Raw genomic sequence first — 19,032 nt, forward strand, 5'->3', positions numbered from 1 at the left:
TCTGATTTCTCTAGCCAGGCCTTCTGATTCCAGCATTAGAGATTCCATTATAGAGAAAAGCGGCCTCAAAGGCAGGATGTGTCTAAAATACCTGGGTGTTCTGTTAGTGTGCCCGAGTGTGGACAAAGGATGGTCTAGATATATAATTTAAGTCAGATAAAGTCCTAATCAATACAGAGCAGGGAGAGGTATATTCGTTGGTGGGTTAATGAAGATTCCATAAAGGAGGTAGAATTTGAGCTAGATCTTCAACGAAGACTGATTTTAATAAACAAAGAGTTGGAGTGACATCTGTCCCCAAGGATCTTCACAAAGGCAGTGGTGCATAAAATGGATGTCATATCTAAGAGACAATGTGTGGTGTCACAATGTTGAAGTATGTGGTATCAAGTTTGAAAGAAAATGCTTGAGAACAGGGTGGACTCCCTCAGAAACCAGCCATTGTTACCTGAGACTGCACTTGGATGGTTTGTAACATTCACAGCTCTGCAATCTCCTGATGTGGCGTGAACAGGGAACATTGCAGTGGATCATGTTCGACATCGGAGCTGAAAGAACAATTGAAGAGAGATATTCAGTTGGGCTATGACAATAGCTATCCCAGAAGATAATGCACAAGGGGAGTATGGTCATAGGAGAAAAATACACTGCAGGCAAGAAATGAGTATTTAGAAGTCAGGGGCAAGACCCTTTGACTTTTGCCTGTGCCCAGAGTTGACCCAGTTCTACACCTTTCTGTACCTAGTCCTGTGGGAGAGAGAGCTGGACTCTCAGAAGTGCAAATAATCCTGAGAGCTCAGGGGAGAGCACCACTTCTGCTCACATTCCTAGACAAAGAGCCTGTCTAGAGCCCTCTGAACACAAGAGCCGAGGAGCAGTAAGGGGCAGGACACTTCCAGTTTCAACCTGTTCCCAGAGTTGACCCAGTCCCATACTTCTTTGTACCCAAATCCCTCAGAGAAGAGAGACAGTCTCTAGGAGTGCTTACAGGAGGGTCAAGCCACTGTCAGAGACAACAAGACCAGCTAACAGCAGACACAATCTGATGGTGAGAGGCAAGTGCAGGAACCTAAGCAACAGAAACCAAGACTGGCATCAGCAGAGCTCAGTTATCCCACAAAAGCAAATATTGGATATCCCAACACACCAGAAAACCAAGATTTGGATTTAAAATCAAATCTCATGTTGATGATAGAGGACTTTAAATAGGACATAAATAACTCCCTTAAAGAAATACAGGACAACACAGGTAAGCAAGTAGAAGCCCTTAAAGAGAAAACACAAAATCCCTTAAAGAATTACAGGAAAACACAACCAAACAGGTGAAGGAATTGAACAAAATAATCCAGGATCTAAACAAGGAAATGGAAACAATTAAGAAATCACAAAGGAGGGACAACCCTGGAGATAGAAAACCTAAGAAAGAGATCAGGAGATATAGATGCAAGCATCACTAACAGAATACAAGAGATTAAAGAGATAATCTCAGAGACAGAAGATACCATAGAAAACATTGACATAACTGTCAAAGAAAATGTAAAATACAAAAATCTCCTAACCCAAAACATCCAGGAAATCCAGGACACAATGAGAAAATCAAACCTAAAGATAATGGGTATTGAAGAGAGGAAAGACTCCCAACTTAAAGGGCCAGTAAATATCTTCAACAAAATTATAGAAGAAAATTCCCTAACCTAAAGAAAGAGATGCCCATAAACATACAAGAAGCCTATAGAACTCCAATAGATTGGACCAGAAAAGAAATTCCTCCTGTCACATAATAGTCAAAACACCAAATGCACAAAACAAAGAATGAATATTAAAAGCAATAAGGGGAAAAGATAAAGTAACATATAAAGATAGTCCTATCAGAATTATACCAGATTTCTCACCAGAGACTATGAAAACAAGAAGTTTCTGGGCAGATATCAAACTACCCTAAGAGAACACAAATGCTACCCCAGGCTACTATATCTAGCAAGACTCTCAATTAATATAGTTGGAGAAACCGAGATATTCCATGACAAAACCAAATTTACACAATATCTTTCAACAAATCCAGCCCTACAAAGGATAATAGATGGAAAACTCCAACACAAGGAGGTAAACTACATCCTGGAGAAAGCAAGAAAGTAATCTAATTTCAATTAACCCAAAAGAAGATAGCCACACAAACATAATTCCACCTCTAACAACAAAAATAACAGGAAACAACAATCATTTGGTCCCTAATATCTCTCAACATCAATGGTCTCAATTCTCAAATAAAAAGCCATAGACTAACAGACTGGACATGTAAAGAGGACCCAGCATTTTACTGCATACAGGAAACACACCTCAGAGACAAAAACAGACACTACCTCAGAGTAAAAGGCTGGAAAACAACTTTCCAAGCAAATGGTCCAAAGAAACAAGCTGGAGTAGTCATTCTAATATTGAATAAAATCGACTTTCAATGAAAGTTATCAAAAAAGATAAGGAAGGACTCTTCATATTCACCAAAAAAAAAATCCACCAAGATGAAATATCAATCCTCAATAACTAAGATCCAAATGCAAGGGCACCTACATTCATAAAAGAAACCTTACTAAAGCTCAAAGCACACATTGCACCTCACATAATAATAGTGGGAGACTTCAACACCCTGCTTTTATCAATGAATAGATCATGGAAACAGAAACTAAACAGAGACATAGAGAAACTAATAAAAGTTATGAACCAAATGGATTTAACAGATATTTATAGAACATTTCATCCTAAAACAAAAAAATATACCTTCTGCTCAGCACCTTATGTTACCCTCTCCGAAACTGATCATATAATCAGTCACAAAACAGGCCTCAACAGATACAAGAAGATTGCAGTAATCCCATGCATCCTATCAGATCTCCGTGGACTAAAGCTGATCTTCAATAACAACAAAAACAACAGAAAGCCCACATACACATGGAAGTTGAACAATGCTCTACTCAGTGATGACTTGGTCAAGGAAGAAATAAAGAAAGAAATTAAAGACTTTTTAGAATTTAATGAAAAATGAAGGCACAGCATACCCAAACTTATGGGACACAATGAAAGCAGTGCTAAGAGGAAAACTCATAGCTCTGAGTGCCTCCAAAAAGCAACTGGGGAGAGCATACACTAGCAGCTTGACGGCATTCCTAAAGGCTCTATAACAAAAAGAAGCAAATTCCCCCAAGAGGAGTAGATGGCAGAAAATAATCAAACTCAGGGCTGAAATCAAGCAAGTAGAAACAAAAAGAACTATACAAAGAATCAACAAAACCAGAAGGTGGTTGTTGAGAAAATAAAAAAGATAGATAAAACCTTAGTCAGACTAACCAGAGGGCACAGAGAGTATCCTAACTAACAAAATCAGAAATGAAAAGGGAGACATAACAACAGAATATGAAGAAATTCAAAAAAATCATCAGATTCTACTACAAAAGCCTATATTCAACAAAACTGGAAAATGGAGGAAATGGACAGTTTTCTAGTCAGATACCAGGTACCAAAGTTAAATCAGCATCAGATAAACTATCTAAACCGTGCTATAACTCCTAAAGAAATAGAAGCAGTTATTAAAAAATCTCCCAACCAAAAAAAGCCCAGGACAAGAAGGTTTTAGTACAGAATTCTATCAGACCTTCATAGAAGACCTCATACCAATACTGTCCAAACTAGTCCATAAAATAGAAACAGAAGAAATACTACCCAATTCTTTCTATGAAGTCACAGTTACACTTATACCTAAACCACACAAAAACCCAGCAAAGAAACAGGACTTTAGACCAAATTCCCTTATGAATATCAATGCAAAAATACTCAATAAAATTCTCTCAAACTGAGTCCAAGAACATATCAAAACAATCATCCATCATGATCAAGTGGCCTTCATCCCTGGGATGCAGGGATGGTTCAATATATGGAAATCCATCAACGTAATCCACTATATAAACAAACTCAAAGAAAAAAATACACATGATCATTTCATTAGATGCTGAGAAAGCATCTGACACAATTCAACACCCCTACATGGTAAAAGTCTTGGAAAGATCAGGAATTCAAGCCCATAACTAAACATAGTAAAAGCAATATACAGCAAACCAGTAGCCAACATCAAACTAAATGGAGAGAAACTTGAAGCAGTCCTACTAAAACCAGGGACTAGACAAAGCTGCCCACTTTCTCTGTACTTATTCAATATAGTTCTCAAAGTCCTAGCCAAAGCAGACAATAAAAGGAGGTCAAAGGATACAAGTTAGAAAGGAAGAAGTCTAACATCACTATTTGCAGATGATATGATAGTATACTTAAGTGACCCCAAAAGTTCCACCAGAGAACTACTAAGCCTGATAAACAACTTCAGCAAAGTGGCTGGATATAAAATTAACTCAAACAAATCAGTAGCCTCCCTCTACTCAGAAGATAAACAGGCTGAGAAAGAAATTAGGGAAATGACATCCTTCACAATAGTCATAAATAACACAAAGTACCTCAGTGTGACTCTAACTAAACCAGTGAAGTATCTGTATGACAAGAACTTCAAGTCTCTGAAGAAAGAAATTGAAGAAGATCTCAGAAGATAGAAAGATCTCCCATAATTGGCAGGATTAATATAGTAAAAATGGCCATTTTGCCAAAAGCAATCTACAGAGTCAACGCAATCCCCATCAAAGTTCCAACTCAATTCTTCATAGAGTTAGAAAGAGCAATTTGGAATAACAAAAAACCCAGGATAGCAAAAACTACCCTCAGCAATAAAAGAACTTCTGGGGAATCTCCATCCTTGACTTCAAGCAGTATTACATACAGAGCAATAGTGGTAAAAACTGTATGGTATTGGTACAGAGACAGAGAGGTAAATCAATGGAATAGAATTGAAGACGCAGAAATGAACCCATACAACTATGGTCACTTGATCTTTGACAAAGGAGCTAAAATCATTCAGTGGAGAAAAGATAGCTTTTTCAACAAATGGGGCTGGTTCAACTGCAGTCAGCATGTAGAAGAATGCAGATCGATCCATTCTTATCACCTGTACAAAGCTGAAGTCCAAGTGGATCAAGGACCTCCAGATACACTCAAACTAATAGAAGAAAAACTAGGGCAGCATCTCAAACACATGGGCATTGGAGAAAATTTCCTGAACAAAACACCAATGGCTTATGCTCGAAGATTAAGAATCGACAAATAGGACCTCATAAAATTGCAAAACTTCTATAAGGCAAAGGACACTGTCATTAGGACAAAATGGCAACAAACAGATTGGAAAAAGATCTTTACCAATCTTACATCTGATAGAGGGCTAATATCCAATATATACAAAGGACTCATGAAGTTAGACTCCAGAGAGTCAAATAACCCTATTAAAAAATGGGGTTCAGAGCTAAACAAAGAATTCACAGCTGAGGAATGCCGAATGGCTGAGAAACACCTAAAGAAATGTTCAACATCTTTAGTCATAAGGGAAATGCAAATCAAAACAACCCTGAGATTTCACCTCACACCAGTGAGAATGGCTAAGATCAAAAACTCAGGTGACAGCAGATGCTGGCAAGGATGTAGAGAAAGAGGAACACTCCTCCATTGTTGGTGGGATTGCAGACTGGTACAACCATTCTGGAAATCAGTCTAGAGGTTCCTCAGAAAATTGGAAATAGTACTACCTGGGGACCCAGCTATTCCACTCCTGGGCATATACCCAAAAGATGCTACAGCATATAACAAGGGCACATGCTCCACTATGTTCATAGCAGCCTCATTTATAATAGCCAGAAGCTGGAAAGAACACAGATGTCATTCAACAGAGGAATGAATACAGAAAATGTGGTACATCTACACAATGGAGTACTACTCAGCTATTAAAAACAATGACTTCATGAAATTCATAGGCAAATGGATGGAACTAGAAAATATCCTGAGTGAGGTAACCTAATTTCTCTCTCTCTCTCTCTCTCTCTCTCTCTCTCTCTCTCTCTCTCTCTCTCTCTCACACACACACACACACACACACACACACACAAATACCACAAATACACATGGTATGCACTCACTAAGTGGATATTAGCCCAAAAGCTCGGATTACCCAAGATACAATCCACAGACCACAGGAAGCTCAAGAAGAAGGACAACCAAGGTGCAGATACTTCAGTCCTTCTTAAAAGGGGGAACAAAATATCCATAGGAGGAGATATGGAGACAAAGTTTGGAGCAGAGTGAAGGAATGGCCATTCAGAGACTGCGCCACCTGGGAATCCAGCCCATAAACCTACAGTCACCAACCCAGACAATATTGCTGATACCAAGAAGTGCATGCTGAGAGGATCCTGATAGAGCTGTCTCCTGAGAGGCTCTGCCAGAGCATGACAAATACAAAGGCAAATGCTAGCAGCCAATCATTGAAGTGAGAATGGGTTCCCCATTGGCAGTGTTAGAGAAAGGATTGAGGGAGCTGAAAGGGCTTGCAACCCCAAAAGAACAACAATACCAACCAACCAGAGCTCCCGGGGAATAAACCACTATCGAAAGAGTATACATGGATAAACCTATGGCTCCAGATACCTATGTAACAGAGGATGGCTTTGTTGGGCACCATGGAGAAGAGAAACCCTTGGTCCTGCCAAGGCTGGACACCCCCCCCCCCCGCCCAGTGTACGGGAATGTCAGGGCAGGGAGGTGGGAAGTGGTGAGTGGTTGAGTAGGAGAACACTCTCATAGAAGAAGGGGGAGGGGAGAAGGGATAGGGGGTTTATGGATAGGAAACTGAGAAAAGGGATAACATTTTAAATGTAAATAATAAAAGATCCAATAAAAAAAGAACTATTTAGAGCATAAATATTTTTCCTTTCAGATTTCCTTCCAGACTTTAATCTAGGTATCATCAGATATTCTCATAGTGATGAATTCTTCTTCTCTATCTCCATTCCTCCCTCCATTCATTGTTATCTGACATTCTTTTTTATGCTAACACCCAACAAGAACACATTGCATTGCAATATTCAAGAGCAAAGGCTTCCTTCTGGGCTCACTAGGTTCTTCTCACAGTCCCCTCTCTCTTGTGTCTCCCATACTGGGCCTATCACAGTCCCCTCTCTCTTGTGTCTCCCATGCTGGGCCTATCACAGTCCCCTCTCTCTTGGGTCTCCCATGCTGGGCCTATCACAGTCCCCTCTCTCTTGGGTCTCCCATGCTGGGCCTATCACAGTCCCCTCTCTCTTGGGTCTCCCATGCTGGGCCTATCACAGTCCCCTCTCTCTTGGGTCTCCCATGCTGGGCCTATCACAGTCCCCTCTCTCTTGGGTCTCCCATGCTGGGCCTATCACAGTCCCCTCTCTCTTGGGTCTCCCATGCTGGGCCTAATGTGTTGTTCATCCTGTCCTGAGAACTCCAACCTGACATCAGTCCTTTACCTGAATTTTTTCTCCCTATGAAACAACATCTCAAAGTCCTATCAAATGACAGCTCACTATTCTGTTTCTTTTAGAAATTTGTAAGATTGCGTTTCCATTGAATGCTTCCCACAACCAAAGTATGTCACAGTGTGTGTGCAACCTGTCTTCTTACTGACTCTGTCTGACTGTGGTTTCTCTAATTCATTAATTCAGTCTAACCTTGGACAACTTGGGGACCCTTTACATCCATATGTTGTCCCAAACAAGATTTTAAAACATAGCAAGGGATGTTTTACCATAAACTAGGAAATTGTTTTATCTAGAAGCATCTGTACAGCTCTTAGCTTTGTTCTCTTTTGTGTTGAGTCCAACTCTTATACATCCTCCTAGATTATAGGGAGCAGTTTCTTTTTGTTCTTTTACATGCTTGCTTTTAAATTCTTTTCCTTGGGCTATGCTTGTCTTATTTTTATTATAGATTATCTTGTATTAAATTGAGACTCTCAGAGATGTATGGTGGTACACATCTGTACTTTTAAAATCTGGGATTACTAAGCAGGAGAGCTATGCGTTCAAGTCCAGTGTGTGCTACATAAAGAGATGTTATCTTAAAAGTAATAATAAGTGTAGTGGGTGCTCTATGCCATTTATTAAGGCCAGTTCTATGTTTTGGGAGTAATAAAATCTTGAGGACATGACTCAAATAGCGTGAGTATGATGCCCCGACTGATTTAAGATAGGAGAATCTGTCTTACTATTTATCTTTTAATAAGTACATGAACATTTAAAACACATGGCATCATTTCATATGTAAAACCATAAAATTGCAGGAGAGCCACCACCTATATTTTTTACATCTAGTGTGAATGCATGTGTGGGAGGCAGGGCATGGGAGAGTGATGCTCATTTCAAATTGGATTGTAATGTAGTTGCAAAGCAGGTTATTGGTATCCAAGCACGTTCCCCCCTTTTAGTAAAATTTCCCACTTTGATATAAAACAAAATTACCGCTGTCAAAGCAATTAAGACTAATGACTCAAAATATTCTAACTTAGACCTCACTTTCCTTTCTGCTTTCTTTCCTTCCTTCCTTCTTCCCTCCCTCCCTTTCTCCCTTCCTTCCTTCCTTCCTTCCTTCCTTCCTTCCTTCCTTTCTTCCTCCCTCCCTCCCTCCCTCTTTTCCTTCCTTCTGTTAAAAAAGGAAAACCAGGTATAGACTAGGTAACATGATTTGATTATTTTCCCTCTCTTTTGTGTTGAGCCCAACTCTCTGAAATGATTAACAATCCGGGACGAGTATCTCCTGAGGTACAGACCAATGTGAGCAGAGGATTGACTAACCTGGGAGCATCCTTCCCATACTGATGGTCCTGCATTAGCTTCAGCCTGGGAGCAGTTGAGGACTTACGGATTTGAGAACTCATGTAATTTTTGCAATTGTCTCTTCCCCCAGTAATCAAGAGGAGGCTCTTTCTGTTATTTTCTCTTAATGGAGAACTGCAGGTTTTGTTATGGTTTAAATTACACTCTGTAGTCCTTAACAAGTTCATATATAAATCATGTTTATCTCTGGTCTCAAATGCTAGCTTGTTTGTTTTGTTGTTTTGTTTTATTTTTATTGAAAGGTCTGCTTTATTTTTCTGACCTTCATTTTCAAAAAAAAAAAAAAAAACCTGAGAAGATTCCTGTAAGTTCCTCCCCGAGTCTCTCTTTCTTCAAGTTGCCAAAATATGAGGGTCTGTTTGTCTTTTCCTTTGGAGTCTATTCTTGCTTTCCAATGCATATTTCCTTATGGTTCTGAACAGCAAGCATAGGTAATGCACTTCTGTATTTACCAGAGGATTTGGTTCTTATGAGAAAAATGACTTTGGACAAACTTAAATTACATGAAGAGAGCAAAAGCAGTTCTCTGTATGCACTTGAAAGCTGTCCACCACCCACACAGTCTGAGGTGGTGGTCTAGGATGAAGCATTGCTGGGTCCTTCTTTTTCTGAAGTGATTATGTCTATTTTGTAGGATGTTGGGACCAAGCCAGGTAATTTGATCAGATTAATTTTAATGTGTGTGTATACATGTATATGCCTGGGTCAGTGCTCGTGTGTGTGTGTGTGTGTGTGTGTGTGTGTTCATGTGCACACACATGTACATGTGACATCTAAAGGACTACCTTAGGTGTCATTCTCAGGAAAACACTGCTTACTTTCTTTTATGCCTTCCTCATACTTTGAGACCCACTCTGTCATTGCCTAGAATTAAAAGGGACTGCTGGCTAGTGAGACCCAGGGAATCCTCCATCTGTGTTTCCTCAGTGCTTGGATTACAAGCACCATGACACTTCTTCTATGTGAGTTAGAATCAAACTTGTTCTTGTCCTTACAAGACAAGGAGTTTACTGAGTTAGCTCTTAGTCCCAGAGTAAATCTTGTTACTTCTAGATGGAGGTCACAAAGACCCCAGTACCCTTGCTTATAGTGGAAAAGCCTTAGAGGTCTTGAAGATTTTCAGGGCCAGTTTCTTTGCTACTTGTTTCCTTAGCGTCCTGCTCAGTGGTTCTCTGAATGAGTAGTTGGCTGATTTTGATAGTTCTTGAACTTCAGAGTTACAATACAGCAAAAGAGCTTCCTGGTCCAATTCCCTCATTCTCTGTAGAAAAGAACTTGAGTCAGGAAAATAAATCCCCAAGTCAAAGGTCACACTAAAGAGTAGAGGTGATATTGGACACTAGACTACAGACATAGGAGAAACATACCTTCCCTTCCCCCGCCCTGTTGCTATATACTGCATCCTTGAGAACCCATGAATTCTTTCCAATTGTGAAACTCTTTATAATCTTTTATCTTGCAATGAGTACATATACTCTTCATAAGTAGTGAAGATTCATATTTCCTGTTTTAAAATATGCAAATAAGGCATCTAATTCAACCTGCTAGTGTTGTGAATAATGAATTATTAGAGACATTTGAATAAATTTGAGCTGTAGCACTAAGTAGAGCCTTGAGGTTTTCTCCTTAAATTACAATTATATTTGATAATTTTTAGCCTTAGAAATTATTATTAGTACTTTACCTGGGTTATATGAGCTGTACCCTTTATTTTATTTTATTTTATTTTATTTATTCATTCATTCATCCATTCATTTTCTATGTGCTTATACGTTTATATCACATGTACACAAGTATCCACAGAGGCCAGAAAAGGGTGTCAGATGCCCCAGAAGCTGAAGTTACAGATGGTTGTGAGGCACCCAAAATGTTCTGGAAGAGCAGCAAGTACTCTTAACTATGAAGCCATCTCTCCAGATCAGTACTGATAAGTAGCTTGTGCCTGTGGTAAGTCTGAAGTGTAGCATTTGCTGGTTGCCAGTCTAACCAAAGTAGCTCATCACTCATATATTCTGGGCAATAGAGAAACTTGTGTTTCTGTGAGGAATAAAATCATGTTTAAAGAAATTAATAAACAATTGCTATTTCTTCCTCAACACTAACCTGACCTTGAATCCCCTGAGCGATCTAATTACGTTTCAGCAAGAATTCCCGCTCAGCCTAATTGGCCAACAATTTGACTATATTCATATATATATGAATATACATGAGTAAATATATAATAAATGATAAAAATATATAAACACTGTATTTATATATTGAATTCAATAAGTATTATACACACCTGGGTATGGATATTGACATGATAGTCAGTAGTCGAAGCATTTTGAAAAGATCATCTTCTTGCCAGTTAAAAAGTATGAGTCTTGAGGTAATTCACACTAGAAAATCATACCCAAGTGACAGTGCATCTCAGGTAGAAAGCTCAGGAGGACAGTGGAACACAGACATCCGACAGTGCTCCAAAGCCTCTTTGTAAACTGAATTTGGAGTTTGTCCAGATGACATTTTCTGTGCTTACAGAATTGCTGCTGGTGCTTAAATTTTCCTTGTTGGTTTTCTTCCTTCTGCTTTAAAATATATTTACACACATTGGTTAAGAGCATGTGCTACTCTTGCAGAATACCTGCGTTTGGCTCCTAACACCCATGACAGTCACTTTACAATTACTTTTAACTCCAGATCTGCTGGCCTCTGCTGGCCTCTGAGAGCACCTATACTCAGATAGCATACCTTCACACCCATATATAATAATAAATACTAGAAATAAAATGCATGAATACTGTTTGCTTCCTGAGCTACCAGGGTTGCACCAACACTTACTTCTATCTGAATTTGGTGTCATTTTTTTCTTCTGTGCCTTTTGTAAGTTATCATTTAGTATATTGTGTAATTCCACTCCATTACTGGAGTGAGAAGAGGTGGGGATTCCCCAGCCGGAGGTGATACATCTCATCTCCAGACTGTGCAAAAAGATTTAGACCAGGGTGTCTGTTCCTGACCTCTAAAACGTGTGTATCATCCATGTTAGCCTTTTGCTGGTGATAGAGTGTTCAATTCACTTGCCCAGCATTTCTTTTTACGAATCACTTGCCTTTAAGTATTCCCCTTATTTCCAAAGAATCTGCACATATGAATGGATCTCTGTGTTACTGTTGTTTTAAGATTTTATTTTTTTATTGGAGAGTGGGGTATGCATGGAAGTGTAGTGCCCAAGGGGACTAGAAGAAGGAGACAGATATCTAGCAGCTGGCTGGGTATGACTCAAAAATACTATGGTGGAGAGCAGTTAAGAAAGGCACATGCTATCAACCTCCAGTCTCCACATGTGTGTTGCATGTTTGTGAATATAAACCTGTACACACACACACACACACACACACACACACACACACACACACACACACGGAGGGGAGTGAGGGACAGAGAGAGAGGGGGAGAGGAAGGTACAAGTACTGACAGTTCTCTTTGCCTGAAAATTTTATTTCTTAGGACCTAGAAATAAACTCATTAAAGGTACCAAAGTCCCACACATTCATATACAGCACATAGACTCCTCTCTGTATCTACTGGCTGGAGATATTGGTAAGATATTCAGGGCATCAGCCTTTTGGTTGTCGATATTTCAAAGCATGTGGTGAGTAAATGGAACAGCCGCCCCTCTGTCAGTGAATGGAATGGACTTCTGTCTTTTAGTGGAGCTCTGTCTAGGAGAAGAGCGTGCCTTTTGGGGCCCCAAGTCTCCAAATGTAGATGGCTTCACAATCCATTCCTGAGAAAATAAACAGCTGATGTTGAGCCGAAGACGAGGCTAGCCATTTGCACAGAATTGATGTCAGCAGCACCTCTCTGCCAAGCTCTGAAAAGCATCTTCAAAAACTAAGGAAAACACCCAAGAACTTTAGTGATGAGCTACAAATGGACTGTGGTATTGATAAGGAAAGGTCGATATGTATAGTGAAAGGATGGCTACTGTGATAAATGGGCCCTCCATCAGTAAAGATCAAATTATTGACTATCTAGGTCAAGGAGAAAAAAAAAACCTGTCTATAGCCACTTCTATAGGTAAGAAGAATTAGCCGACAACAGCAATTCACAAACAGCTCCGAGAGACAAATATGGAGAATTCATTTAAAACATCCCAAGTGGACAACCACATCAAATATGTCTGTTGCATAACATATTTAGTATGCCTTTGGCCATACCTGTGTCTAGGACTTTTTCTTTGGTGTGAATGGCTCCCTTTGGTTATCCCACAATCCCATTCAAGGACAGGTAGGTTAAATCTCACCTGCTTAGTCTTCTACAGCAGAGAACTTCTCTACCCTCCTAAAAGGCATGTCACCCTTAGACATCGGGCTCTAGAGCTCCTGACTAATTTTGCTAGTTGGACATCACCTAGATCACAAGTTGCATGAGGGTCTATTGAAAGTATGTTCACTTCTTTGCCCCTTGTGGTCCAGAAAAGAGCTATGCCCATAATAAGCACCAAATCAATGCGTTTTGATTGCACTGGTTTTGAGTGGTTCATTAGAGGAACCCCAGCCACTCATCATGTCAGAGTTTAATGAGGAAGACACCACAGGAAGTACCCAAAAGGACAATCATAAGGATTAGCCTATCAAACAAACAAACAAACGAAAGGTAGACTGGCAGTAATTAACCTCTCAGAAGCCCGCCATTCCCAACTGACACAGCAGTGTCCCTTCTTCCACAGGACATTGAATTGGATACTCTGTGAACCACCCAGGAAAGGATGGTGAATCATGTGCCACTTTAGATTGAAAGACTAATCTGCCATAAGGAAGGTAGCTGAATAACCTTCTTCAATGTTGACCCTCACAAGAACCAAACTTCTTAGAAATCAGAAGTCAAGGCAGGGGTTGGGGATCTAGCTCAGTGGTAGAGCGCTTGCCTAGGAAGCGCAAGGCCCTGGGTTCGGTCCCCAGCTCCGAAAAAAAGAACCAAAAAAAAAAAAAAAAGAAGTCAAGGCAAAGGGTAGCTACATGATACCTGCTGGACTCAGTGCCCGGAAGTTCTGATCTGACTTTTCTAGCTTTTTGGAATCGTTGGGTAGATCTTCTCATGCTGAATCTAGTCTATCGCCATTCTAACAGTTGTAGGCACTTCTTCATGCCCTCTTCCCATGGAGGTCTCTAATTAACAGTAGCATGTTTTATTGATTAAACGTGTTCTTTGACAATTTCACACAGCAGTACACTGATCTCATACTTCTAACCTCTATCTTTCTTCCCTGCTAATCTTTCTTACACCTATTTCTCTCTCTCTCTCTCTCTCTCTCTCTCTCTCTCTCTCTCTCTCTCTCTCTCTCTCTGTGTGTGTGTGTGTGTGTGTGTCTGTGTGTCTATGTGTGTGTGTGTGAGAGAGAGAGACAGAGATATGGAGAGACAGAGAGAGAGAGAGAGAGAGAGAGAGAGAGAGAGAGAGAGAGAAACTCCCCGAGTTTGACCAGGGCCTCCTATTTGGCTATGGATCAGAATAATCCATTGAATTCCACTGGTGAGTACAAAACTGAGAACAATTGCTTCCCCTTTCCCACACTCAGTCTGGAGCCTGTAGTTCAGGACTAAGGGGTGGGGACCCACTAGAATAGCATTTTTAATAATGTGTGTTTGGTAAAAAGCTATGTTGGAGGAATGACTAAGTGGTTGGGTGTTGAACAGTGTTCAATCATGAAAGAATGTTATCTAGATGAAAAGGACAGTGTACTTGCCCAAACAAATAGAGACACAACTGCATGGGTGTTTAGCAAAAGATTTATCTGTGCGACCCACCCCTTATTGTCAACACCACCATCACTACTTCAGAAGGTTAACAAATAAGATACCTGAAGAAAAAAGCCATGTAAAAAGACTATAAATGTTGACTGGTGTAATAGTTTCTTATAACTCTGCTCTATTTACCTATACCACCTAAATACCTCAAAAAAATCTGTTCAGTTCAAAAATAGTCAACCTGTGTGATTTAAGGAGAGGAAAATTCAATTTAAGGAAGCCACATCGGTGACAATCGGGACACAAAGACATTTTATTTCAGATCACAGACTTGGCCACATGGTATGAAACAGTAGTCTTCTCGTGAATTTAACTGAACACACATCCTCGAAAGCACACATTCTCTTGATTTATGAGGACAGCTAGTCTGGCCTCTCTACTTCAGTCCCTGGTCTGCTCATTCATTTCAGAAATCCTTGGAGAATAATCCCTGTGGCCCAGGCACTGTTGCAGACATAGAAAACGAAGAAAACAGACTTGGCTTATGCTTTGTGGGGGTAGGAGTGGATTTAGAAAATCCAAATGTACAAAATGAAAACATAGGTGTATTTACTTAAAATAGGAGTTTCAGCCTTCCCTTGTGTTTGCTTCTAAAGGCAAGGTTTTCAGGAAGTGGCAACTCCAAAGACTGCCCACCGTTCACAATGCAGCTACTCTCTATGCTCCCAGAGGGCTGCTGACCCTGTCTGCAGGGAATGTGTGACTAGAATTGCTACCAGCCTCTTTTAAAGAGTCACTGCTGGCCTTCAGGTCTGGGTACACAGAGGAGTGGGAGCCCGGAGTGCTGATGTTGCTGATTCCTGCAGGGCTCCAACAGTACACCTTGATGTCACTTATCCAGTGTGTGGAGCAATGCGGGCTCCTGGCTGTGTGGCTCCTTCATGTCCTGAAGGAGGTTTAACAACAGTGACCCTGAGTCTAAGAACATTTTCTATTTGAACTACATAAGTATTTTTGTTTATTGCATTGATTACTTATAAATATGGCATATTATTAAGAGCTGAAGACTATACAGTAGCATGTACTATACAAACATAAGAAGCATAAGATTCTTCTACTTTTGAAAGTATCTCTATATATACTTAAGTGTAAGTATATATACAGGAGTATATTTAATAGTTATATATACATATATACATATAATGTGTGTGTGCATTTGAATTTATATACACACTCAGAAGTATAAAATGTATATGTATGCAAATACACATGTTTATATAAGTATGTAGATATTGTTAGTAGTATGTGTCTGTGTGTATATAAATGAACATTTGTATATATGTCTGAGTTATGTATACATTTAAAAGTATGTGAATATGGGTGTATGTTATATGAGTTATATATTGGTAATGTGTGTTTATGTATAAATATTCTATATAGAAATGCTCAATAGTATATATATGTGTGTGTGTAATTATATATGTGAATGTATATATGTGCAATAAGTAGTGTGTGTATATGTGCAGGTACACATTTGAAGTGTTCACTCAGTAGTTTATGTGTGTATAAATGTATGCATATATAGAGAGAAACAGTGGTATATATATAAATATATATGTGTGTTTACATGCTTATATGAGTGCATATACTCAGTGATGTATACATATGTGTATATGTAAGCATATAAGAGGACATATATGGACAGAGGTGTGCACATGTTTACACTTTTCAGGAATGCATATCCTCAACAATGTGTGTGCATTCGGCTTTACATCAATGGGCGTGACCTGCTCTGTGTGATCAGTGCTCAGCTTGCTCTGTACACTGAATGCCTTCATGCTGAGTAGACCCGTCTTTCCTGGCCGATATTGACTAGAGCAGAGGTAACATGAGAACATGTTGCTTGAGTATGTCATTTACAGCAAGTGTTTCAACCTGTAGAAACTCACAGGTCTTTGAATCTGCATGTTCGAGGAGCTGGTATTGATATTGTGCTTACAGGAAATGTTGGGGCCAGGTGCCAGCTTCCATTTCCAGTTTCTGTTGCTACTTGGGACATGATCTTGTGAAAAGTTTTTGGGTAACCTATCATTACAAACACTGGGCCCTCTTTTCCTCATGGGAAATGCATCCATGCTATACTTGAAGATTTCCTTTGTTTAAGACTTTTTTTGTGCATGCGTTTGGTGCTATGGGTTTGGGTGAGATGAAGAAAGGGCCAGGTGCAAACAAAGAATCCGTTTCTGTGATTGGACCTGCAGAAGGAGCCTCACCATGGGGCAGAGCTGGGCTTCCTAATTGAGTTGGCCGATGCTCTTTGCTCTGTGCCCGCACGCTCTTAATTGACTATATTGTTTTAGATTTATGCATTAAAAATACGATTCCTATTTCGAAAGCATCACTTTGTCACTTTGTAGCTATGTAGCTTTTAAGCCAAAGCCAGAAGCTTATTTTTCTTCTGAGATAAAGTCACGTCTATGGATTTTTCAACTAATTACGCGTCTGCCAATAAATACTTAGAGGATACACTTTATTTCAGTTTATTATTTGTGTTTCCATAGTGTGGCCCGCACTATCTGTGAGTCTGAAATGGTCTAATGATGTTCACTGCTGCTTTTTCATGGCTGTCTTTCTCTCTCTCTCTCTCTCTCTCCTTTCTCTCTTTTTAACAGCTTCAGTCAGTTCGGTCAAGCAAGGCAATGACTTGAACTCGGCAAACTTCCAAGATACAGAGGACATTCTTGACAGATGTGTCTTGGAAGAGTCGGAGAGTGCAGGTGGAAACCATTTAAACATAGTCAAGTATAAAATGATAAATTTGACACAGCTTTGGGGTCCTTGGGAGTGTGTGGGGGAGGACACTGGATGGCTGCTGGCTCTTAGCAGCTGCTCTCTCAAATTAACACCCCCCCAGGAGGTCACAGTGTGGGGCTGTTATCTTTTCCTCTTTCATCAAGAATTCAGTTGGACGAAGTACAAAGACCTTATGACGGAGAAGGGAAGCTGACACCATTAGTTCATTATCAATTCTAAGCTAAACTGCTTAATCCACACAGAAGCTGGAAAAGTAGAGAAATGTTGACATTTCAAATATTTCACATAATGAGATCTAACAAGAGAAAAGGCAGAAATGCAGAGCGATGAGGAGCAGAGAGGAACAAATCGCAGGCCACTAGAATCTCTTTACCTTTCCCTGTTCAAACAGAACTCTGACTGGGAGAAAGGGCTTTAGCAAAACAGGGGTGGGATATAGTCAAACAAAGGGAGGATGATCAGAACCCTTCATCAGGAAGGTAGATTTACTCGGTGCCAAAGTTGCTTGTGTCTCTTTGTGCAAAGAAATGATAGGAAAATGTACCAAAAAAAAAAAAAATAGAACAACTTAACAGGGATTTTTTTTCACTCCGTCTTGATTTAAAGCATGCCCAATTTTAATGAAATTAGTTAATTACAAAGAAAATAGAAAGAAGTTGTTACTAAAAGCTGAATGACATCGTTGGATCACAAAAACTATGAGACGCTAGTATCTACCCTATTAGCATGACGGAAAGAGTCAGCTATCTCTCTCCTGGCTGGACATTTCTTTCCTGTTTTGCATAGCTACAGTGTCCCCTCCACCCTGTGACATCTTTGTGTGCTGATCTTTGTATCATATTTTTGATTCATCCTCTCTGTAGGCTGTCAGCTTAGTTAAGAGATTTCCAAATTGTGTCGCCTTCCCTGACAGGGGGGCAGCTGCAAACAGTCCCCTGATCCTTCCCGGAGGAGAGATACTAAGATTTAATTTTCAGTGAAAGGTGCAGCCTGCAATCTATGTCAGGTCCCCTAAGTCATCTTGGAACCCCAATAGGCCCAGTGGTGACGGCAAGTGTGCACTGCCCCCCCCCCCCACTGCACTAGAATCCCTCAAAAGATGAGCTGCGGCTGCATGCCCGACCCCAGCAATGCTTTACAAAGCATCCTTCGGCATCTTCAGGCACAGAGAGACAGCATCTTTTTATGACAGAAATTGTTAAAGAACAAATTAGCCCCGCTCCCTGACATAACACTCCGAGGAAAATGTCAATTCGTTTCACCTTAAAAAGGAGGGGTGATGGCAATGCCGTCTATACTAAAAATTATTCTTAGATTACTTCTAGTCAGGACTGAAACTGTCTAATTTTGACTTAGGTTTTTAAAGTTCTTGATGAGTGTTTCCCATCAAACATTTTGTCAGGAAGTCAAATCTTCAGAGTCCAGTGTTTACTTAAGCACTCACTGTTTTTAACATTGATGCATCAACGTGATGCCACTTCAGATGTCGAAATAGCTCTGCCGTGCCTTAATACAAGTGGACTGAGAGTAAAATTCAGATATGGCTTTTACCATCTGACAGTTATGAACAAAAGAACATGTCAAAAAAAAGGAAAGAAAAGAAAAGGAAAAAGCAAGAGTAATTTAGGAAATACAGGAGCTGGGGAAAAGTCTGAGAAAATGAGTACCGGTCCATACATCGGGTATCATTAAACTGGTAATAAAGA

General features: G+C 39.9%; 1 protein-coding gene across 3 annotated transcripts in view; it reads left to right on the forward strand.

Moving 5' to 3' along the window:
* Positions 1 to 19,032, forward strand: part of Wdr72 (WD repeat domain 72) — a 183,232-nt gene that overhangs the window by 156,768 nt on the left and 7,432 nt on the right. For 2 of the 3 annotated variants that reach the window (XM_039081139.2, NM_001135719.1), the window contains exon 19: positions 17,185 to 17,289. The exons of the other annotated variant lie outside the window; for it this stretch is intronic. In XM_039081139.2, the coding sequence (XP_038937067.1) occupies positions 17,185 to 17,289 (105 nt within the window). The remainder of the gene's footprint in view (positions 1 to 17,184; positions 17,290 to 19,032) is intronic. 3 annotated transcript variants of the gene reach the window in all.

This window comes from Rattus norvegicus, chromosome 8, assembly GCF_036323735.1.
Source record: "Rattus norvegicus strain BN/NHsdMcwi chromosome 8, GRCr8, whole genome shotgun sequence".
NCBI classification, from domain to species: Eukaryota; Metazoa; Chordata; class Mammalia; order Rodentia; family Muridae; genus Rattus; species Rattus norvegicus.